This window comes from Condylura cristata, unplaced genomic scaffold, assembly GCF_000260355.1.
Source record: "Condylura cristata isolate star-nosed mole 26May11 unplaced genomic scaffold, ConCri1.0 scaffold00006, whole genome shotgun sequence".
Classification (NCBI taxonomy): Eukaryota; Metazoa; Chordata; class Mammalia; order Eulipotyphla; family Talpidae; genus Condylura; species Condylura cristata.
This window is the reverse complement of record NW_004567107.1, coordinates 38,813,707-38,836,182: the sequence shown is the minus strand read 5'-3', so window position 1 is coordinate 38,836,182 and position 22,476 is coordinate 38,813,707. Positions and strand designations below refer to the sequence as shown.

Below are 22,476 nucleotides of genomic sequence, written 5' to 3'. Positions count from 1 at the left end.
TCCCCGCTCTGTCTCTGGTGAAGCCTCTCACCACCCCTGAGCCTCTAGCCTGTACCCCAGTTCTGTATGTAGAAATAAATAAATCTTTAAAAAAAAATAAATAATAGTTTAGGCGACTAACACAAATTGAGGCAGAAATAAATTTAAAAAAAAATTTTTTTTAAATCCAGTGATCCCTACCTTAGTAAGAAGTTTTACTTTTATTTTCTTTATTTGGATAAATGGATAGCAGCTATGAGCTCCCATTTTATGAAGTTAGAGATTTTATCTCTTAAATTAACTGCAGGATAGTGATCAATGGGAAGCTGGGTTATTTCCCCTCCTTAGTGACATTTTTTGTCTTAAAACTGAAGAGATCTGTTGGTAAAATGAAAAAAGAAAAGTTTTCTATCCCTCTGGATAGGCAATTAAGAATACAGTGACAAGATGCTCTGTGCACTGTTTTTTTAGAAGTGTACTGTTTTTCTGTGGTACTAGTCTCCCTGAAGGAAAGCCATCTGGGCTGTCTTGCACCCAGGTCTTGCGTACTTGGACCAGCAGAGTTCTGTGAAAATGTTTCCTACAGACTCTATAGGGATAATAGAGTCTGGGCTTTGGCCCTGATCTTCCTCCACACCCCCAGACAGGAGACTGACCATGGACTGACTGGTCAATGAAGAATACAAATAAAAAGAATAGAAGCTGGTTTGGGATTGCCGGAAGTAGGCCCCCCTAGTCACAAGACCAGTAACCAGGTCAGCCATAGCATTTCCTGGGTGTATGCCAAACTGAAATGCACCATCACAGCACTGATATTTCTGTACTTCTATGTCATTATGTTGATTATGTGCATGAACTCAGGGTTATCAGATATGCTTTTTTTTTTTTTTTGTAAAGATTTAGTTACTGATGCATACAGAACTGGGGTACAGGCCAGAGGCTCAGGGGCAGTGAGAGGATTCACCAGAGACAGCAGGGAGCAGAACAGGCAGATCAGTGAAGTGCACTGCTGAGGGGAGCAGTGAGTGAGACTGGACAGGTCTGCTGTGTCAGGTGGTCACCTCTGGGATCGCACTCTCACTGAAGGATGCAGCCAGCTTGCAGTGTTGCGTCCTAACCAGTTGTGCCACCAGGGAAGGCCTATCGGGTCTGTTTTTAAGCGTCAATTTTGATACTTCTGGCCATGTGGTCTTACATAAATTTCTTTATGAGAACCAATTTCATCTTAGGGAAGTCAGGAGTAATAATGCTACTTCCCTTGTAGAGTTGTTATAAAAATAAAATGCACAGAAAGGAGAAAGTGCCTATAACAGACTTAAGGCAATGCCAAGGTAACTCTAAGTACTTGGAAATTTTCAGGCAAAAAGGGATGAAGCTGAGGTATGGCAAAAAAGAGGCTATCAGAATGTGAAACTATTCTGGCTAAGATGCCTGATTGCTTGTTGCCACAGGAAAGCCCATCCTGAAACAGTACTGCATTTTCTAACCCTACAGCATAAAGATCTAAAGGGACAAGTAGTCAAGCACTTTCATGGTTTTCTGTATCTCCCTCCCCCGCCACCCCAGCTTCACTAAGCCCCAGCATGCTGTTAAGTTTTCCTTCAAATGCACCAGTTCTGGAGTACATTTCTTGTTTATTATTGGGTGAGTATGGGTGTGAATTCTTCTTAAGTACTGTTTTCAGATTTAAAAAACTACCTAGAGAAGTGTAAATGTCCTAGAGTAAAAAGAGAGGAAAGAACTTCATTTGATAAATAAAGAATACCTACAGTTTCTTCCCTGTGAGAGTTTATAATTACAGTCATAAAATCTCCAAAGAGTAGGCAAGAAATGTTCTTGTTTTAGAGTTTTCTTGGGGATTATTTTGTAAATGCAGTTTAATTATAATTGGTATAAAATAATTGAGTGTAGTTGTTAGCGCAACCATAAAGTTGAAAATTATGAAATTAAGGACAAATAATATAATGAACACACAAAATAGACCTTACTCACTAGGGATCAGAAAAGTGGGAACTAAAATAGTTACATGGGACAAATGAAAAATATTGATGATAGCAGTATTGGTGAGAGTATAAGGACAAGCACATTCTGCTACTCTGTTGGTGAGTACGTACTCATAAATTGATCAGATCTCTTTAGGTAAACCTACCAAAGGTATAAAAGTTTATATAATTTAACTAGAGGCCATTTTTGTAAGAATCTATAGAAACACAAAAGAGACAAGTATGCAAGTATATGTGAACAAGGACATTTGCTACAGTATCATTTGCTTTTAATAAGTGGAAACAAGAACTCCAAAGACTATCAGAATAGTTAAAATAATTGCATTCCATACAATGAAAATCTATAAAACCACTAAAAGTAATGAGGATTTGCATAGATGGACATGAAAGGATATTATGTGGAAAACATATTTGAAAAGGCAAAAACCAGCATGACTAACTTAAGCAAAGTAGTTGTCTCTCATATAATGTAAGTGCAGAGATGGCTTTCTTCCTCTCCAGAGAGTCATCAGCAAGCAGTTTCTATCTTGCTTTTCTTTCTCTCCCTCTCTCTCTTTTTATTTGAATTTTTTTTCTTTTTTAATTTTTATCTTTATGTAGAAGACCTGGGGTGTAGGCCAGAGACAGAGAGGGGAGCAGAGCAGGCAGATTTACTGAAATGCATTGCTAAGGGGAGTAGAGGGTGAGACAGGAGAGTCTGCTGCACACATGTGGGTCAGCTCCCTGGTCGGGGATTGAACTCAGGCTGGAGAGGTGATAGCGCTGAGGCGTAACCCCCAGGCCACCAGGGAGGCCCTCTCTCTTTTTTGTAATGGTTGATGCATCCTTATTGAATTACTTCTTCAGTTCATTTTTTGTTTGGGTCTGATTTTCATGTTACTGAAGTAATTTTTTTACAGTGCTGCATGTGGTGCTCAGAGAGAGGATCATGCTCCTTGAGATGTGTGTCCTCACTAGTCCCGTGCAGGTTCTCCCACCAACAGGTCACCATAGGCCTCCTCCTTCCAACATTGGCCCCTCTGGAGTGCACTTGCCTCCCTCTCCCACCCAACTCTGGTAGCCTTAATTTTACTGACAGATTTCTAGGGTGTGTTGTTGGTTTGGTTTTGACTGTTTATTTCGTGTCTCCATATTTTGCATGTAATATCATACTTTGCATGTAATAACAATATCATGTGATATTGGTCTTGTCCTTCTGACTTATTTCACTTAGCATCATCCCCCTGATCCATCCATGTTGTCACCAATGGCAAGAATGCATCTTCTTTTGAGTGTTCCACTGTGTCGATATACCACGTCTTCCTAATCCACTCATCGGTCCTTGAGGAACATAGTTTGTTTCTATAATTTGACTGTTCTAAATAGTGCTGCAGTGAACCCAGAAGTACATATAGCCCTTCGTATTCGTGTTTTTGTATTCTAGGGGTAGATTTGCTGTGTTGCATGTTAAATCTTTATTCCTAATATTTTGAGAAACCTGCCACCTTTTTCACAAGGCTTCACCAGTCTATATTCCCAACAGTGTACTGGGCTTGCTTTTTCTCCACATCTTCCCAATTTTTACAATTCCTGGAGTTTTGGATCTGGGTCTTTCTCACAGGTGTGAGGTGGTATCTCACTGTGGTTTTGATTTGCATCTCCCTGGTGGTAAGTACTCTATTTCATGTGCATGCTGGCCATTTGTATGTCATCTTTGGATAAGTGCCTATTGAGTGCATTTGTCCATTTTTTGATTAGCTTGTTTGTTTTCTTTTGTTGAGTTGTATGAGTTCTTTATAGCTCCTGATTCTCAACCTCTTCTCATATGTAGGATGTGCAAATATTTTCTCCCATTCAATGGGGCTTTTGTGTTTGTTTTTTAATAATAGTTTGTTTCATTATGAACCTGCTTCTTAGTTTGATGTCCCATTTGTTTATATATATATATATATATATATATATATATATATATATATATCTTTTTGCCTTTGGTGATGAATCCACAAAGACATCATTAAAAACAATGCTGTGAAGTGTTTTGCCTATGTTTTCTTCTATGTATTTTATGGTTTTGAGTCTTTCATCCAAATCTTTAATCCATTTTGAGTTCATTTTTGTGTGAGGTGTGAGGGGGTGATCTAGTCTCTTGCTCTGTGTTTCTAGTCTTCATTTTATTTATTTTGCATATGACTGTCCAGTTTTTCCAACACCATTTGTTGAAAAGACAAGTGTCCAATGTCCGCTTTTGGTTCCATTGTCATAGATCAATTGTCCATATATGTGTGGATTTATTTCTGGGCTCCCAGTTCCTTTCCATTGGTCCGTGTGTATGTTTTTAATACCAGGATCATATTGTCTTTAATATTATAGATTTGTAGCATTACTTTGAAGTCTAGGGGTGTGAAACCACCTTTTTTTTTTTAACATATTTATACATACAGAACTGAGGTACAGGTCAGAGGTGTAGGGGAGTGAGAGGATTCACCAGAGAGACAGAGTGGGGACAGAACAGGCAGATGTACTGAAATACACTGCTGAGGGGAGCAGCGGGTGGTCAGGAGAGGTCTGCCACACCATGTGGATCATCTTCTTGGCCAGGAATCAAACTTGTGCTGCAGTGACTATGGTCGCTTCATAGGGATGTGCTTTAACCCATTGTGCTACCAGGGAGAATCCAAAACCACTGATTTTCTTCCTTTTTGTGAGGTTTGCTTTGTTTATTCAGGTCTTTTGTGGTTCCATCTACAGTTCAGTAATGTTTGTTCTGTTTCTTTAATAAATGCCATTGAGACCTTAATACAAATTGTGTAGAATCTGCATATTGCTTTGGGCTGTCTTGTTTTTCTGTCAACTTCTCAACATGATCAAGGAAAGCTGCTTCTTCTGAAGCCATCCCATCTGCAGTGGTCAGTCCTCTTCCAGTAAGGGTGTGAGCTGGGAGTAGGATGCACCTTTTCCTTTTACATCTCAGTGGCCAGAAGTTATTCATGTGACTACAACTAGCTGCAAGAGAACCTAGCAGAATATGAAATTAAAATTTCCTTGATAACAGGTTTCCCTTCTGTAGCACTATCACACTGAGACTGAGAACTCCTTATTAAGGGCCCTGTCCTGTGCATTGTAGCATGTTTACAGCATCCTTGGCCTTCATCCAGTAGATATCACTCAGCAGCACTCCCCATTTATGACAACCAGCACTGTCTACAGGTACTGCCAAGTATCCCCTGGGGGACAAAAATCAATCCTCATTAAGAACAGCTGTTAAATTAGAAGGGCAAGTAGATGCTGAGGACAACTAGCAACATCTGCCATCAGCCTTGTGTTCGTATAGCTTAGCTCTGCTATATTTTACCGTGGAAACTGATAATTCCCTTACCAAGAAATGAAATACTCTAGGGCTATGTGAAATTTGTCTCTCTAATTTTAGAATGGTGACATGATCCTTTCTTAGTTTACCTATTGAATCTAAATTTGTGTTTGTGTCAAATAAATACTATTTGCATTTGAATTTACAAACAAATGAATCTTTCTTTCCTGAGTGTACAGGGGTGGTATAAAGGATATCATACTGTGCCACATTTATGATGAATGTCTTCAGCCTGCACTGCAATATCTCTAAAAGACTAATATAGCAACATTCAGAATGCTGCTCTATCCTAAATCAAAAATTTCATCTCTAGTTGATGGCACATCTCTTTTAAGGGCAATTAAGTTTGCATAATTTACCACTGCCGAATACCTTAAGAGAACAGTATTTTTCTGGTAATGAGAAGAGTTTGCTTAATATGCATTTCCATTCCAGTGAGAGGTTGTGTGTCACTGCCAGTCACAGCAATAAGGTGGCTAATTTAGAAGAGACCAAAAACCTTTTCTTTGTTCTGTCTTTTCTATCACCTTTAGAGAATCAAATCTTCTGCAAACAGGTGGACACTGTAGGGTCCTGTGAAAAGAGGGGTCTAGCAATAAGACAGCATCAAATAGAAAATGGATTTGTCTTGGGTTTTGGGGCTTCTTTCAAGGCTTTTAGTGCAGTCTGTGTCAGGGTGACCTTGTTATGACAGTTTCACCACTTGGGAGGTGAACGTGCAAGCACATTCTAATACTACTCCAATATTCTTATTTCTGAAAATGTAGAGGACTACATTTTCACACTTGACAGTAATTGTCTGCCATGAAAGTAACAGCACACCCTGAAAGCCATTTAGGAACCCAGTGTCTCTGGGGGAAAGGAGTAGTGATTCAAGCTGATGTGGGAACAAAGACTGGACAGGTTAGTGGTAGGAGAGTAGGTTTGAGACCAAAAGGAGAGCAGAACACCACAACACATGAAGGCCTAGAGACCCTTGTGCCTAGAAATCCTATTGCAAAGAGGGATTGGCAGAGGGATAGTTTGACTGAAGTTGTGGATTTGCATAGAGTCAACAGGGTCTGTGATGTGACCAAGGCAACAAACTCGACCAGAATTTGTGGTCCCTCTTCCAAAGCAGAACCAGAGCGGGAGAGCAGAGCCGGTCTTGTCAGGAGCCATGTGGCTCATCCTTGCTGGTGGATGATGCGTGGGCCCTTATTTTGGGGTCTGGACAACAGATGGCCAGTTCACTCAAATTTGGTGATTTAAAGAGCGTTCAAATGTTTGCAAAGATTTAAAAGTGTAAGGGAATCACAGGGTTGTATGGAATCTTGAGGCTGGAACCTACCTGTTAACCTGCCTAGTCCTGAGAGGTAAAAGAACTGTGATATCTAAAACCCAAAATAAGAGTTATTTGGAGAGAGCAACATGAAAGGAAATGTAACCTTCAGAAGGACACAGAGTCAAACTTGCAGCAAGAAAGGAGGGGCGGAAATACCCCACTGTTATTTTCAAACCTCTCTTTAGTTTTCTGTTGAGATGTCCTATTAGCCAAACACACTGGGAGCCAAAGGAGCCCACTAACAGCAGCGACGAGATACAAGTGAGTTTAGTAGGGTGGAAAAGTGTTGATGACGGGGCCTGGGTGCAAACTTTGCACTGTGACCTCGGGAAAGGTAGAAGTGGGTGTTCCTTCACCATTCCTGCTTCTCCCATCAGCCGACTGCATTTGGAAGATGGTGAGACCGCAGCATTGCCAGAGCCAATTACCAGTCAACACAGAAGAGGGGTGCCAGTCAGACACACCCACAGCAGACTATTCCTGATTAAGAAATAAGCTTGTGCTGTTGAAGTCACCACATTTCAGGCAGGTGCTTCTGCAGAAGTTCACATTTGGGGATATTTTTACAAGTTTTACACTAAAAATTAGCAGAAATTAAGTTGTGGGAATTCTTGGTGGCCAAGCTTTTTTTTTTTTTTTTTTTAAGGGAAAGATTTTATTTATTGTGGTAACATTGGTTTACAGCACTGTATGTGATTCAGAGGCAAAGGGTCACACCCCCTGAAATGCTGGTCATCACCACACTCCTAACACCTGGGCACCCATAGTCAGAAGTGAAAGTTTTTAATACTGGAGGTGATATTTTGTTGAAAAGCCTCAGATTTATGAGTCTGGGAATCACGTGCATGGTGAGCAGCTAGTTGGTGCAGATGCCTAGAACCCCTGTGACCAGCAGGATGACCTGTGGCTCACTCGGAGGCAGTACGAGCTTGACTGACCCACCATGAGATGGTAGAAGGATTTTTGGAGACAGCGTTGATGTCTTGAGTAAATTCCACAAGATCCAGGGTCAGGAGAGATGCCCATTATCTCAAGCTTAGAGAAAGGGGCTCCAGTGAGACCACTAGAGAGTGAGATGTGTGACCCTTAGACTCTGGTCATGCAATGTGCTAGTGTCACCTGAGAAACTGGAAGGAGAAAATTGTTGCCCCATTGCTCTGATGGTGGCAGAGCAAAGAGAGGGCTCTTGGGAGGTTGGGAGAGCCACTTGTCAGCTATCACACTTTTAGGATAAATTTATATGTGACCAGGTGAGGGCGCTGAGCTGGAGTCACAGCTGGCCTGAGCTTGTCCAAGTGAGAACCTGGAAGAACACCATGGGCTTGCAAGGCTACAAAGCGAGGCACAACCTGTACTGGAGGTGAACACTCCAGGTGCTCTGCGCGCACCGCACAGAGACGGGCTCTCCTGGAGTGCGTGTGTATAGCAGCCGGGGATATAAAGAGCAAGGAGATGTGCCCAAGGCCAAAGGTATGGCAACCCTTAGGAAGGGTGCAGTTGGGAAGGTTTTCCTGGACACTGAAATGGAAGGTGAAGGGTGGCCATTGAGCAGGTCACAAGGACAGCAGCTGGCTTGTGACCTCTGTGTCAGGCACTCTCCCACAAACAGGGATGCAGAAGTGATATCAGGCTAGAGTCCTTTCCTTAAGGAACTGAGAGTCACATTAAGAGGGTGGAGGGCTGATTTCCAGACAAGTCTGTTCAGTGTGCATAAACTACAGGGAGCAACAGGGAGAACACCAAAACGGGAGGCAGGAAGATTGTGTGGCTCTGGATCTGGGCCTTTCAGGCCATGGTAAGTGGTTGGCGTGTCTCAATATGGCATTTGCATTCCAATATGAATATTTTTGTCTCCTACTGTCCCTGTCAGTTTTTCCTGGATTACGGCTTTCCCCGCCCCAGGATGCAACCTAGAGTAGGTCTAGGACCCCTCTGATAACTCCCAGAACAGAAGTTCCTTTGCTCATTTCCAGTTGCAGATCATGAAAAAATGGCCTCACTTAGGTTTCTGGTAAGTCTAGTCCACTTAATAATTTAAAACTTTAATTGCGTTTGCAGATGTCATCACCTGTTCCCTCAGACCACCTGGCAGAGGCTGGCTACCAGAAGTAGGAAGAGTTGGGGGGCTGTTTTATTCTCTTTTCTGACTAACTATTGGAGGCAGTAACAAAGGTACAACTCTACCTTGTACCTTTGAAGAGCACAATGCTATTCAAAAGGCTCGCCAGGAGCGCACATCTCTGTGGGATGCATCCAGTGGCTCTGTAGCTATCGCTCTCCAACAGCGGTTCTCACCTTTACAGGGAGGACACACCTCTCTGGTCGCAGTTCCATGGCGCTCTCATTCAGCGCCCTCACCTGGTCACATATAAATTTATCCTGAAATTCTGGGAGCTGACCAGTGGACCTCCCACTCTCCCAAGAGCCCTCTCAGCTCTGCCACCATCAGAGCAGTTGGGCAACAATTCTCTGCTTCCAGCTTCCCAGGTGACAATAGCATATTGCATGGCTAGAGTCTAGGGGTCACATTTCTCACTCTTCATCACTGGCTGCGGTTGTCACTATGAATGTCTTCGCTGTCTCTTTCCATCACTAGGCTGGGACTTCCCACGAGAGCAAGAGTCATGTCCCCTGGTTTTGGTTTGTGCTTTTCCCATTGCCTAGCACCAAGGCCTCACAGAAAATCCTTCCTTCCTCCTTAAGTGAATGAACAGAAGAATGGACTGCTTAGAAGTGTGTGTGTGTGTGTGTGTGTGTGTTTAGGAACTCAGGAATGGCTCACAAATCCAAAGGAGGGAGTAATATTAGAAGATAGGCTTCCTTGTCACTTCCAGAGGGTTGGACTTAACCCTGTGGTGAGGGCACCAGGAACACATGAGACAGTTTCAAGCAAGGTGGTGACATGATTGTATCTGTACTTTTGAAAAAAATCACTCTGGCAACTTATATTTGCTATAATCCCATAATTAGTTTATCAGAATACCTCAGAAAGAAAAATGGTGTTGACATCAAATATTTTAATACTTCCTTTTAAAGCCTGTGATATCTGATGGCATATTAAGTGAGCTAATTTCATAGACAATGTGGTGGAGAAAGTAGTTTCCTGTAACCAACGGAAGAGCATTAAAATCGTACTGTTATCAGGATCATTGCTCTCCTAATAGCAGGTTTGTTCAGACACTTAGTCTTATTGTTACTATCATCATTATTAGCATATTGTTCTCAGCTTCATTTCCTGCAGGGAAATCAGGCAAGCAAAGCACTATGCAACCAGAGTGTGCGGAACTGCTGGCTTCTAGGCTGAGGTGGCCTTCCTGGCCCTAGCACATGCTAGCCAAGCGATTTCAATCAAGTTAATCCCCCAAAGCTACATTTTCTTTTTAAAATAGGCATTATAAGCCCGACCTACCTCTGTAGCAATTTTAATGGTCAAATGCAATCATTGAAAGATAGTGCTTTGAATATTTACACTAGTCAAATTATACAAATAACATACCCAGTTATAGATGGGTGGATTAGGCATCTGTGGCATATGTACACAGTGGAGTACGACTCAGCTATAAAAAATCATTACTTTTGCCATTTGTGATAACATGCATGGCACTGAGGTGGAAGGAAAAAGATAAATACTGGATGATTTCACTCAAGTGGATTCTAAAGAAACAAAGAATACACAAAATCAAACCAGTACAAACCTTAGAAATCTCACTGTAAAATTGAGGCTACCAGAGGAGGGGAGGCTGGTGGGTGGGAACAAAGGGAGAGGGGAGCTGAGGGCTGAGGTGGAGGACTGTGGATGTTTTGGTGATGGGTGTGGGATGGTAACACACATCTGAAGAGGTGTGAACCTGTACTTCCACATCAGACAGTGTTGTAAACTGACGTGGCCCCAGCAAAAGAGAACCTTGAAAAGTATAACATATTTCACAAGTGTAGTCTGACATCAGTCTTCAGATCAGATCAGCATGATGAGGTTTCGGTTAGTAAAGAGGTGCTATGAAAGTAAACGTTTGTAGTCTGTTTCTGTGATATTATGTGGTTCTTTTTATAGATATCAAAGACTTACGCAGTTTTGCTAGTATTGAGGCAGCATTATAACTCTACTTAGCCCTGAAAAGTCCTGAATTAAAGATAGACTGTTTTGCTTTGTTCTAAACATGTAAGTTTTAAGGCCATTACTCTACCTCCATATAATCAGAAGGGAAAATGGTCATGTCTTTGCACTTTTAAGATACATACAAAGTCACATGGAAAACCGGAGACATGTGTGCACACTTCCCTACATACTGGGATGCTGGGGAGGCCAGGAAAACTGGGGAAGGTGGAGCTCTAAGTTTGTAGGAAAAACTGTCAGTTCTACAAGAACAGCATCAACACTGGGCACAGACAAGTCTTTGCCATCATCACGATTCACTCATCAGCTAATTGGAGACACTCCAAGTAGCGTTGCAAAGTGGTTTCACAGTGTTAAAGCACATCTTACTCAAGGGTGATTGTGTTAGAAAATACTGTCTTCATCCCAATGGGCCTAATGTCCACTGGGAAAGTCTTGGGTGATGGGGCCTGACTGCTGGTGATTGGAGAACCCACACACCTCAGTGAACATCATCAGATGGTTCCATGAAATGGGCTAGATGCTTTTTATTTTTTAATCAGGTTTAATTAACATGCCATTTGTTTGCATAGCTCTGCCATTGGGGAGTACAGCTCTGTACTTTACAGGTGCACAGGGCGCTCTCTAATTCTCCCCGGTACATCAGTGCGGATGCATTGAGTTTTATGTGGAGCAGGGAAGGAGGAAAACTTAAGGAGTTACTCCTCCTGGGGCAGGAAAATGCATCCTCTTGTTTATGATTCCTCACGTTACTAGGAGGAGCAATGCTTATACTGGCTTCCCCAGTGGTTCACAAGTTTTTCTCGCACACATCTGGTTGGGTAGGACTAGAAGCAAATAAAACACTCTATTCTTGTTTCTTCAGAAGGAATTGGCTTTCACAAAGCTGCTGCTTTTTATTGAGGTCCAACAGGCAGACTTAAAAGAGAAGTTCCAACTTTGATTCCAGGCTCGTTTTGAAAAAGCAGCCATGACAGTGGAGAGTCAGTCAGATTTGCCTGTGCACTAGCAGTGTGACAGGGGACAGTTCCTGCACCTTGTTGAGCCTCACATCCTCCCTGTCAGTGGAGTAGGGTCCTTGAAGAGGTTGAGCTCAGGGATTCTGAGGCCAGAGGCAGCAGTATCTTTGCTTAGAACTTGAGCCCTGGAGCCGGCCTTGCTGGGGATGAGTCCCAGTTCTTTTCTTGTTGTGTGACCTAGTGTAAGTCACTAAACTTTCCTGAGTCAAGAAAACAGAGAGCAGTCGTGGTGGTGGGAACAATAGCTATCATAGATGCTGTAGGGATACAGGAAAGGCCCAAAAGCACTTACAGTGCCAGCTAGTTCTTACATGAGGTATGTGCCATGGTTGTGTGCCTTGTAGACTGTTACTGCTTTTCATATATCAGCTGGCTGGCACGAGTAGGTGGTCAGAAAGGATTAGCTTTTATTATGGCTTCTATTATTGTTTCCATTACAGCCCTTGAATGTTAAGGAGCCTGAAAAGAAAGTAAGAGTCTTATATGTCTATATTTTTGTTTAACTAAACATGTCAGTGGGATCTTTTCCAAAATCTTATTCCCTCAGGCGCTCATAATTTAATCTTATACTGAAGGAGGTTTTGGTTTTTTTTTTCAGTGCTGCTTATAGCAAAAACAATATTCTTGAGCCTCACCCAGACCTTCAAAAACCAGAAATTCTGGGGATGCGAGTTATCGAATTTATTTTTGGTTTTGTTTTTTACTTCAATGCCCATTGGCTTATTTTTATGAAGTCTTTATATTTTTAGGGTTGCTTTAGGTTCACAGAAAAATTGAGAGAGGGGTACAGAGATTTCCCATCTATTCCCCTGCCCCCACACATGCATAGCCTCCCCAGATATCAACATCTCCCTCAGAGTGGTACATTTATTACACTTAAGGAGACTACACTGACATGTGGTACCAAAGTCTGTAGTTTACATTATAGTTCACTCTTGACCTTTTGCATTGTATGAGTTTGGACAAATGTACAGTGATATGTATCTGTCATTATAATATCATACAGAATAGCTTCGTAGCTCTAACACTTCTCTGTGTTCTACATACTTAGTTCCCATGCCCTCAGCCCCTGGCCAACACTGATCTCTTTTGCTGTCTCCATAGTTTTGCCTTCTGTATGTTTTAACAAGCTTCCCCAGTGATTCTCATGCTCTCTGAAGTTTGAAAACACCAGCTAGACACTCCTGTGATGTGGACCACCTTCTCTTGCCAACAAAGAATTGGGTAGTTCATCTCTTTGACAGGTGTTTCAATTCAGGAAGTGCTAAATGACTGAGTGAAACAGAAATCCAGGTAGATCTGAGAAGCAGAGTCGGGGTGGGGAGCCAGGAGGGAAAAGCACTTGAGCGCAGGTGACTCTGTTGGTAGATCTGAAATGGCCTGTTTGGGGTATTAGGCCTCTGGAAGGTGCTGATGGCATATCTTGTGCTCCGAGTGATGCATAGGAGAAGATGCCTTTTGAATGTTTATGTGGGGTTAAATGAGGAAAATCCATTTCAGCCTTCAGAGGGCAGAGATGTTTGCACAAAAGGTCATGGATGCCAATTGGTGGCATTGCAGACTCACAGGGGGAATATGAAAATAGCATTTTTTGTTTGTTTTTTAAGCACGAGTTGTACTACGGGCCAGAGTCTCAGTCATGTTCATGTTCCCATCTTGCTACCCTGGGGTTGTAAATAAAAAGACTTTTATTAAAAAAAAAAAAAAAAAAGCTATTTCTTCACCTCTTATGAGAAGGAGAATTGGTGGCTGTCCTCAGCAAAATGATTAAGGAAGGACCATGGCCTGGAACTTGACAACTCCTTGGGAAAGGGGATGTTAAGCCGGTGGTGGAGGTGGTGAACAGTGCTAACCAGTCATTCCCATTTCAGCTGAAGTCTACAGGAGCTTATGGGGGACTTAGTCCTGTGCTTTATTTGGGACTCTTGTGTGACTGAGGACTACAGAACCTTGAGCAAAAGGAAGCCAGTCTTGGCTGTGATTAAAAACATTTTGATTAAAAGTGTGAAGAAATTTTTAAAAAATAAAGCATAGAAGGACGTGGGGGTGGGTTGTGGATTTCCAAGTGAAAATGTTAACTCAAAAAGAACACATGTTTTCTATAAGACAGATTTTTTTTATTCTATTTATTTAAATTAGGGCTTCTTAGTCTCTGTACTCTTGATGTTTGGGACCGGATGATTTGTTCTAAGGAGCGGTCCCGTGATTGTGGGATGTTCAGCAGGATCCCTCGCCTCTGTCCACTTGTGGCCACACAACCACCAGAGCAAGTAGAAAATATCTGCTGACAACGCAGATGTCCCTGGTTAAGAACCACTGATTTGTGTATTAACTTCCATTGTGTTCACAGTACCACATAAGGCACTGCAAAGCATAAAACCACTAAGAATGTAGCCTAATTTTCCTAAACTGAATTATTCTTCTATTTCTACTACTATGGTGGTTAAAACTATAAGTGTGTTTATAGTTATACATATGCGTAGTTATATGTATATAGTTTTAATCATAATAATATATAATTATATGTAGTTTTATAGTGTTTTTATAATATTTTATAGTAGTCTATATACAAATAGATACATACAAGTATACACACATGGTAGGAATTTCTGGAGTTAATATTATGTAATTTAATTATGGAATAATATTAGAAAAGTAGTAAAATAGAAATATTGATGTGTCCGATCTTGTGTGTTTCATCATCCATCAGTGTAAATGTTTTGATTATGGTCTAGGACAAGACTGGTAGACAATTTCCAGATTAAAATTTTTATATTCCAAAACACATTATTTTTTCTTCTCTTATGTCTTATAGAGACAGAAAACTCTTCCTGATTTATAAGTATAGCATTTTATAGAACTTCTGGTCTTTACAACAGTGTAGAGAGAATGTGTAAAGAGAACACGTACCTTTTCGGTGGGAATTAATAATTCCAAGTGTTCTACCATGTTTCTAAGCTCTTAAAAAAAGACAGATGGTGATTTCTGATTATAACTTGGCCTTAGAAACACTTGTAAGAAAGATCATCACAAAAAACAACTTTATGACAAGAAGCGGCCTTCATGTTTAGAATAGATTCTCCATCAAAACTCACCACCTATGATTTTTCTAAGCCCACCTTTCTTGTTGCTTAGGAACACGAAAGAAAATGTAACCTCACGCCCCTGTTTTTGCTGCTCAGAACAATGAATGAGTGCTCAGCTGGTGAGGCTAATGCTGAGACCCTTGTTTTGCTGTTGCTTTGGCAGACTGCATCATCGGCTATCAAAGGTGCTATTCAGCTGGGAATAGGATACACGGTGGGTAATCTCACTTCGAAGCCAGACCGAGATGTTCTCATGCAAGACTTTTATGTGGTGGAAAGCGTGTTCCTACCCAGGTAAGAGCATTCTTTGTGATGCTTTGCATGTGAAGAACCTTCTTAGAGACATCCTCCTACTGAAGTATTTTCTGCCAGGTCTGTCTGATGTGCAAGCCGAGCCTCTGGCAAGACCAAGAGCAACCCAAAGGATTCTGACTTTCTGGTGCATTAGGGTGGTTGACAGCTTTTTTATGGAGATGGTCAACAGGTTTTGTCCTATAAGCTAGCTGTAATTAGTTGTAACAGTTCTTGGAAGACTTGAAGGAGGAAGACTTTGAGACTTGGTGGGAAACAGTGCAGTAATTACCATGTTCTCTGTATGGGTTTAGAAGTCACTTATAATAAGGGAGATGCAAATTAAAACCACAACAAGATACCACCTCACATCAGTGAGAATGGCACATCTTAAAACAACTAGCAACAACAAATGTTGCGAGGATGTGGAGAAAAAGGAACTCTCCTGCACTACTGGTGGGAATGCAGACGAGTACAACCACTATGGAAAGCTGTTTGGAGGTTTCTCAGAAGGCCAAAAACAGAGCTTCCATATAATCCAGCAGTTCCACTCCTAGGTATCTACGCAAAGGACACAAAAACACCAATTCAAAAGGACACCTGTACCTCCATGTTTATTGCTGCTTTATTTACAATAGGGAAGACATGGAAACAACCCAAATGTCCAAAAGTAGATGACTGGATTAAAAAGATGTGGTACATATTCACAATGGAATATTACTCAGCAATCAAAATAGATAAACTCATGTCTTTTGCAGCAACATGGATGGAGCTGGAAGGGATCATGCTTAGTGAAATAAGCCAAAAAGAAAAGGAAAAAATACCGGATGGTTTCACTCATAGCAGGAGTGTAAGGGAACAGGGGTGGGGGTGAGAGGAAGCAATTGTAATAAAGTAAAAATTAAAACAATGAGCAACTATAAACTAGAGACATTTTACAAGGGTGGAAAGGGGAATGGGATCAAAACTGGGTGGGAAGAGCACATGGAACTATGGTGATGGCACACAGGTGAATTGGTGGTGGGAAGTCCACACGGATTACAAATGAGATGAAAACATACACAAAATGAAGAATAATGTAAAAAATAAAAAAAAATTATTAAAAAAACAAATGAGTTCATCCCAGAAGCAGCAACTGGTGACATGGTTTGGCTACTCCTCATTTCAAAGGTTAACTGAAGGCCCACAATTGGGCCTCACATCCAAATTAATTTGCATAGCTTCTCTTTAGTGGTGACTTGGTAGTCTATTTTTGCACACCATACTTAAAATCCCACCAATGTCTGCCATATATGTTGCCTTTAATTTTATTATATTTTGGGGAAAATCAATTTCGCAAAAAAGTCTAGAGTTGGATGATAGTGATGGTTGCACAGTAACCGAATAGTAATTGATGCCACAGAACTGTATACATTCAAAAATGGCTAAAATGGTAAGTTTTGTATTATGTATAGGTTACTAAAATAAGCTCTATAATTTTTAAAAATTTAATCCTACCTTAGTATAGGAAGGCAAATAATCATTATTAAGTTGTAAATGTCACTATTACTAATAGGACTTTTTGAAGAAAATAGAAAATGTAAAAATATATATTCAGCTTAGAAACTTGAAAGTAATTATTTCTGTCTTCGGAGCTATGAAGATTGACTTACCCTTGATTTTTATTTAAAATAAGACATTTTGTTATTTTTTATCAGTTTTGGGTGATACAGACCAGGTCACATTACCTTCCATGAAAAACAATCTTTAGGGGAATGATGATATGTACATTTCTCTCCATGGCCATATGTCAGCTGCCTGGAAATGAAAGATTTGGCTGAATGTGTCCATAAAGTCACAACGGAGCCCACAGTTTAAAAACAAAACAAAAAAAAAAAAAAAAACCAGCTGTGATCCAAACAGCCTAGCTAGTCTATAAATGTTCTTGATAAGAATCAAGTGTATTTACTGGAAGTTTATGAGTGTACTTCTCTAGGGCCCTCTAGCAACCACAAGAACTAGCTTCCAGCCAACCCTTGGGCCTAAGATAGAATCCTATTTGTTCATGATACTGTTTGTTCTTTAGTCTATGTTTAACAGTATCGTTCCATAAAAGTACTTATTGATTGCACTTTTTCCTCCTTAAAGTCAGGAGATCTCGAGTTGACCTACATCTTTTAGTGTGATCTGAGGCTCGTAATCGCTGTGAATGTGTCTGTAGGATGTTCTGACTCTTGTGGTCTTCCAGGGCCTCCCCCAGACTTTTCAGTCGTCTTTTTATTTGGTAACAAAGAACAAAAGGAATGGAGGAGATGGTGGCTGGCAGAGAGTACAGGCTCTGGAAGCAGTTACAGGTGAAGATGGGTTTACAGAGAGGGGCGGATTGCTCCAACCTTGCTGATCTCTTCACACGCTGTGTACAGTCAGCAGAGCCAGCCCCGTGGACCCCACACTCAACATTCACATGGCCTGGACTTGTTAGAAATGCAAATTCATGGGCTCCGCCCCCGATCAACTGAATCAAAAACTCTGGGGCCTCTGTTTCAACAAGCCCTCCCAGTGATTCAAGGTGCCTAGAATGTTCAGGACCACTGACTTAGGAGTCGGCGTCGTCGCAAATTTTAGTTTTAGAGTTACTGCATGATTATTGAAACGAATAAAACCTCCAAGTGATTTTTGATTAGTATCTTAAATATCAAAAGGATTCTGTTCAGTAACTAAATTATACATGACACTGTGTAAGATACTTTACAAGAAGTACATAAATAAGGTCCTCATAGATATTTGTGGCGGTTTCTGAATGCTGTGAGTTCTTTTGTTCATGGATAAGTTATTATAAAAATATTGCATCTTTGTTTCAGACAAAATGAGAACTATTTCCCCCTTTTTTTCCTGAGAGTGGAAGCCAAAGTTGTAAATGCCTGGAATTTGTGTCTTTCACCATCACTCTATCTATTCTAAGATAGCAGGAGCAGCAGATGAATGGCAGGCATCACTACCCTGTTTAGAAACATCCATGTCACATTTAAAATATATCATTGTAGAATATTTATAGCACTTAAATGCCAACGTAATAGCAAACATTTGAGCACAATAAGAATTTCTTTCAGCAAATACTGTATTGTCTAAATCACATAAGTGTAATTCCACGAAAACATGAAACTGTGAGTCTTGCCTCAGATTCTTCATTGCTTTAGCAAAGGGACTGCACACACGGTTTCTCATTGACCTTTCTTGAATGCGACAACCCTTGGTACCAGGCTTCACATCTCAGGATTTTTGTCATTCCCCTAGCCATGCCAGTGATATCTCCATGTTGCCATAGCAATAAAAATGCCCCATGAGTGGTGGATAAATTCAGTAACTTGGTTGTGATTTCATGCATCTACATGTGTGAAAATCAACAAGCTTACGGTTTATTGTGTGTCAGTTGTACCTCAGTAAAGCTGTTAATGATGCTCTGTTCCTACCCACCCTGCCTCCCAAATCTCACTGGGAGATGTGGGCAGGACTATTCTAAAGTCTCAGGTGGTTCTAAAATCCGGCAATTCAACCTGGGTCATAAAGAGAACTAATTGCTTAGGTGCCTTGAGATGATTTAATTTACTACTGCTGTGAAGCTGCAGAATCTGTTTCCCTTAGCAACAGATGTCTTTGTTTCCTCCTTTTAAAGGTGACTGGGAGTTATTTCTAGTTATTATGCATTTCTTCTACATATTATTTCATTTTATACATAGAAAAGGCTCTGGTTTTTTTCTATTAAGATTTCCAAGATGATATAAAATCCAACGCAGTGAGCTTGTGCCATGATCTTCCAAAAACCACAAAGTAGATGAGTAAGAAAATCATCACCATGTTTAATCTTTTGACCCTGAATTCTGTGCTGCGGTCAGGAACTCAAGATACACTTACATGTGTAAATGGAATTTGGAAGAAAGAGGATGTTTTATAACATTTGTACCATGTAAAGGTGAACTCGAGATGGCAAAAGGGGAGGGACGTGTGTCAACTATGAATCAAGATAGCTTTGTTGACATATTTATATGAGATAATGTTAGAATATTGTTTTTAACTTTCATATTTATCCCCAAAAAACATTTTACATATGAACTATTTTACATATCTTACATATGAAATAACTAAAGACCCCTAAATATATGGAGTGGTGTAGCCCAAAGTTTTGCAGCCAGAAATGGTGAGACCAGGGTTGGACTCAAGGATGATGATGCCAGCATTTCACTTACCCCTACACTGTGCAGATAAAGCTCGGGGCCAGTATTTCTGCTCTTTTGGCATTAAAACACAGTCCAACTTTTACTTTAGAATCTTGAGTCTAAGTTAATAACCAGCTCTATCTATTCTTGTATCCACTCCTCACTAATGAACATCATTGCTCCCTTCTCTGGGCTGGGGAATATGGTTTGAAAGCTGACAATGAACATTTCTATATCTTCCCATATTCAAGGCTGTTACCTAACTAAAAAGTGTGTAAAAGTATTCTGATTCCTAACTCTCCCCACTTGTGTAAATGGAGATTACCTTTGATGTGAAGATCCTTCCAGAAAACAGACTGCCCTTAGAATTGACAGGTGTGCCCTTTGGTTGGATTACTCCCAGGGGACTACTCACAAGGGAGAGAACTACTATAAGGCTATACCATGCTTCTAAACATACATGTTAGGTTGAATTTCACATTGCCAGATATCAATGTTGGATGCTCTAGCTTTCACAAACTATTCAACTACTTGCATTTTTTTAATACTTAAATTTATTTTCCGTTTTAAGCTAATTTATTTTTTTCTTATAATGTTGTTCATGTTTTGGACATTATTTGATTTCTCCCCTTAGGTGTAGTCCCTGCTGTTCCCCCACCACCATATCACCTGTGGTTCATCTCCATGGTCCCTTGTATCCTTCCCACCCCTCACCTGATCTCAGGCTGTAAGCCTCAGGTTTTTGGTGTACTGGTAGGTTTTATCTATTTTCTGACCCTTTGTTTTCTCTGTATTCTGCATGTATGAGAAAACATTCAGCATTTTATATTTTTCCTTCTGACTTATTTTGCTTAGCATAATCCCTTTCAGCTCCATCCATGTTGCCACAAATGGTATGAATTCATCCTTTTTGATTGCTTAGTAGTATTCCATTGTGTATATGTGCTTCATCTTCTTGACCCATCCATCTGTGTTGGAACAACACATCTTAGCTATTGTAAATAGTGCTGCAATAAACAGAGGAGTGAGTGCAATTTTCCTCATGAATTAGTGTTTTTGTGTCCTTTGGGTAGATTCCTGGAAGTAGAATGGCTGAATCATATGGTAGATTCATTTTTAATATTTTGAGAAACCTCCATACAGCTGTCCTTCCTACTACTTGCATCTTAAATAATGCTAAGACATATATTCATCTAAGAATCTTTCTATACCTATGTAAATCCATGGAATAAATCTAGCTCCCTGCTTTTTTGTAACTTAAATTTAATTGAACATAGCACCTTCATTTTTATATTGATGTGTTTTCCACTCTTACAACATATATGAGTTGTTGCAACAGACTGTAAAAAGATCACCAACCTGAGCTATTGCAACATTTCTGTACAAGTTTTTGTACCTATGTGACTAGAACATAAAACAGCCAGAGCATTCCTCAGAGGATTAAATGAGATATGTAGACATGCCAATGAAATGGTGTCCCTTCAAGCCAAAACTCTTTAAATAAGTGTTCAACATTCATGTTATAGAGATGAGGAAAACTAATTTCCTATTAATAAAAAGCATATGCCTCTTCTTTAGTTGAAAATAAAAGATTTATAGCACATACTGAACATTAGAGAAACTTTACTTGATTTGCAGTTGCCTTCAAAACACCATTTCCAGGATAATAATAGCTACTTGGCAGGTTTAACATTTAGATAATCAACAATATCACATATTCCCAGGAAATGACATCCCAGGATGCAGTATTAGCTTTTGGAATTTAAACCATTTCCAGCTACTAACTGTCAGCAGGTTGAACTGAAAAATGGGGTGACCCCCTGTTGCACAAGGCAGCTCCTGTGTCCCCATCACATAGGGAGGTTGGCAGTAGCAAGAAGTGTATCTTGTTTTCCTTTCCCATGGCAGAGCACCATCTAATTTGACAAGAGAGAGGGCCAATTTATATTTTACTGCTTAAATAAAGAGTCATCTGAAGAACTAAGGTTCTGCCACCTGCCTGAAGCGGCAGAGACAATATGCAAGTTTGCTTCTGCAGACCCTGACATACAAAAGACCACTTGGAAAACTGCATGCAGCCACTAGTTTGTTCCTGAACAGCAGTCACTTGAAACTATTTTGCCACTTACCTTTTCTTTGTTTCAATATCAGCATTTATGTGTTTGGACAAAGCAAGTACCCTTTTCCCTTATCCTGGATGTGGTCATTCCTGCTATGATGGTTAATGTTACATGCCACCTTCACTGAGGTAAGGCATACCCAGACAGATGACAAGACCTTGTTCCTGGGTGTGTCTGTGAGAGTGTTTCCAGAAGAAATTAGCATTTAAATGAAGATCACCTCAACTCTGGTGTTGTAATCCAATTGGTAGAGGGCTTGGATAGAACAAAAGGGTAGAAGAGGGTAAATTTACTCTCCGCTTCTGCTGGCACCTCCACCTTCTTCTGCACGTGGACATAAGTGGACATAAGTACGTGTGACTCCTGCATCTTCAGAATTGGACCACAACTTACACCATCAGCTCCCCTGATTCTCAGACCTTTGGATTTGGATTTGAATTACAGTCACCAGCTTTCCTGAGCCTCCAGTTTACAGAAGACAGTTTACTGGACTTCTCAGTCTCCACAATCTACTAAGCCAGTCTTTCACAATAAATCTATTACCCAGAAATTGATGACTGCTTCATTTTGACCTAAAGGCTTCAACCTTATAGCTGATGGTTCTGACTTGAAATCAGGGAAGAAACTGTGAAATGAAGGGAGCTCATTACATATGAATTGCTGACTCTCAAACATCGAAGCTCTGGGCTCTCAGTTCCAAAGCTCCCCAAACTGGACCCTTTACATCTCCTGGGGATGCTAAATTTACTCCATTGCTTAGCTCCAAATCCTTCCTTCCAATGCCACCAAAAATAGTACTCAGTTGTCAGACTCTAGAACCACATATGCAAAGCTGACTCTTTCACAGTGCATACAAATGAGAATGGATGGCTATTCGGCTAATGAAATTCAGCTCACCTCACCCCACGGTGTGAAGATCTCAGGGAGAAGTGATTGGTGTATTTGGGCAGAAGAAGCCTGTACTTCTGTAACTGAATCTTAAAAAGGATGACTAACTGAGG

At 40.6% G+C, this 22,476-nt stretch overlaps 1 protein-coding gene across 1 annotated transcript in view; it reads left to right on the top strand.

Annotated features, from left to right (window-relative positions):
- The window catches only part of PIP5K1B (phosphatidylinositol-4-phosphate 5-kinase, type I, beta), a 269,554-nt gene that overhangs the window by 136,482 nt on the left and 110,596 nt on the right, over positions 1-22,476 (top strand). Inside the window, exon 4 of the mRNA XM_004677616.2 lies at positions 15,035-15,165. Within this exon, the coding sequence (XP_004677673.1) occupies positions 15,035-15,165 (131 nt within the window). The remainder of the gene's footprint in view (positions 1-15,034; positions 15,166-22,476) is intronic.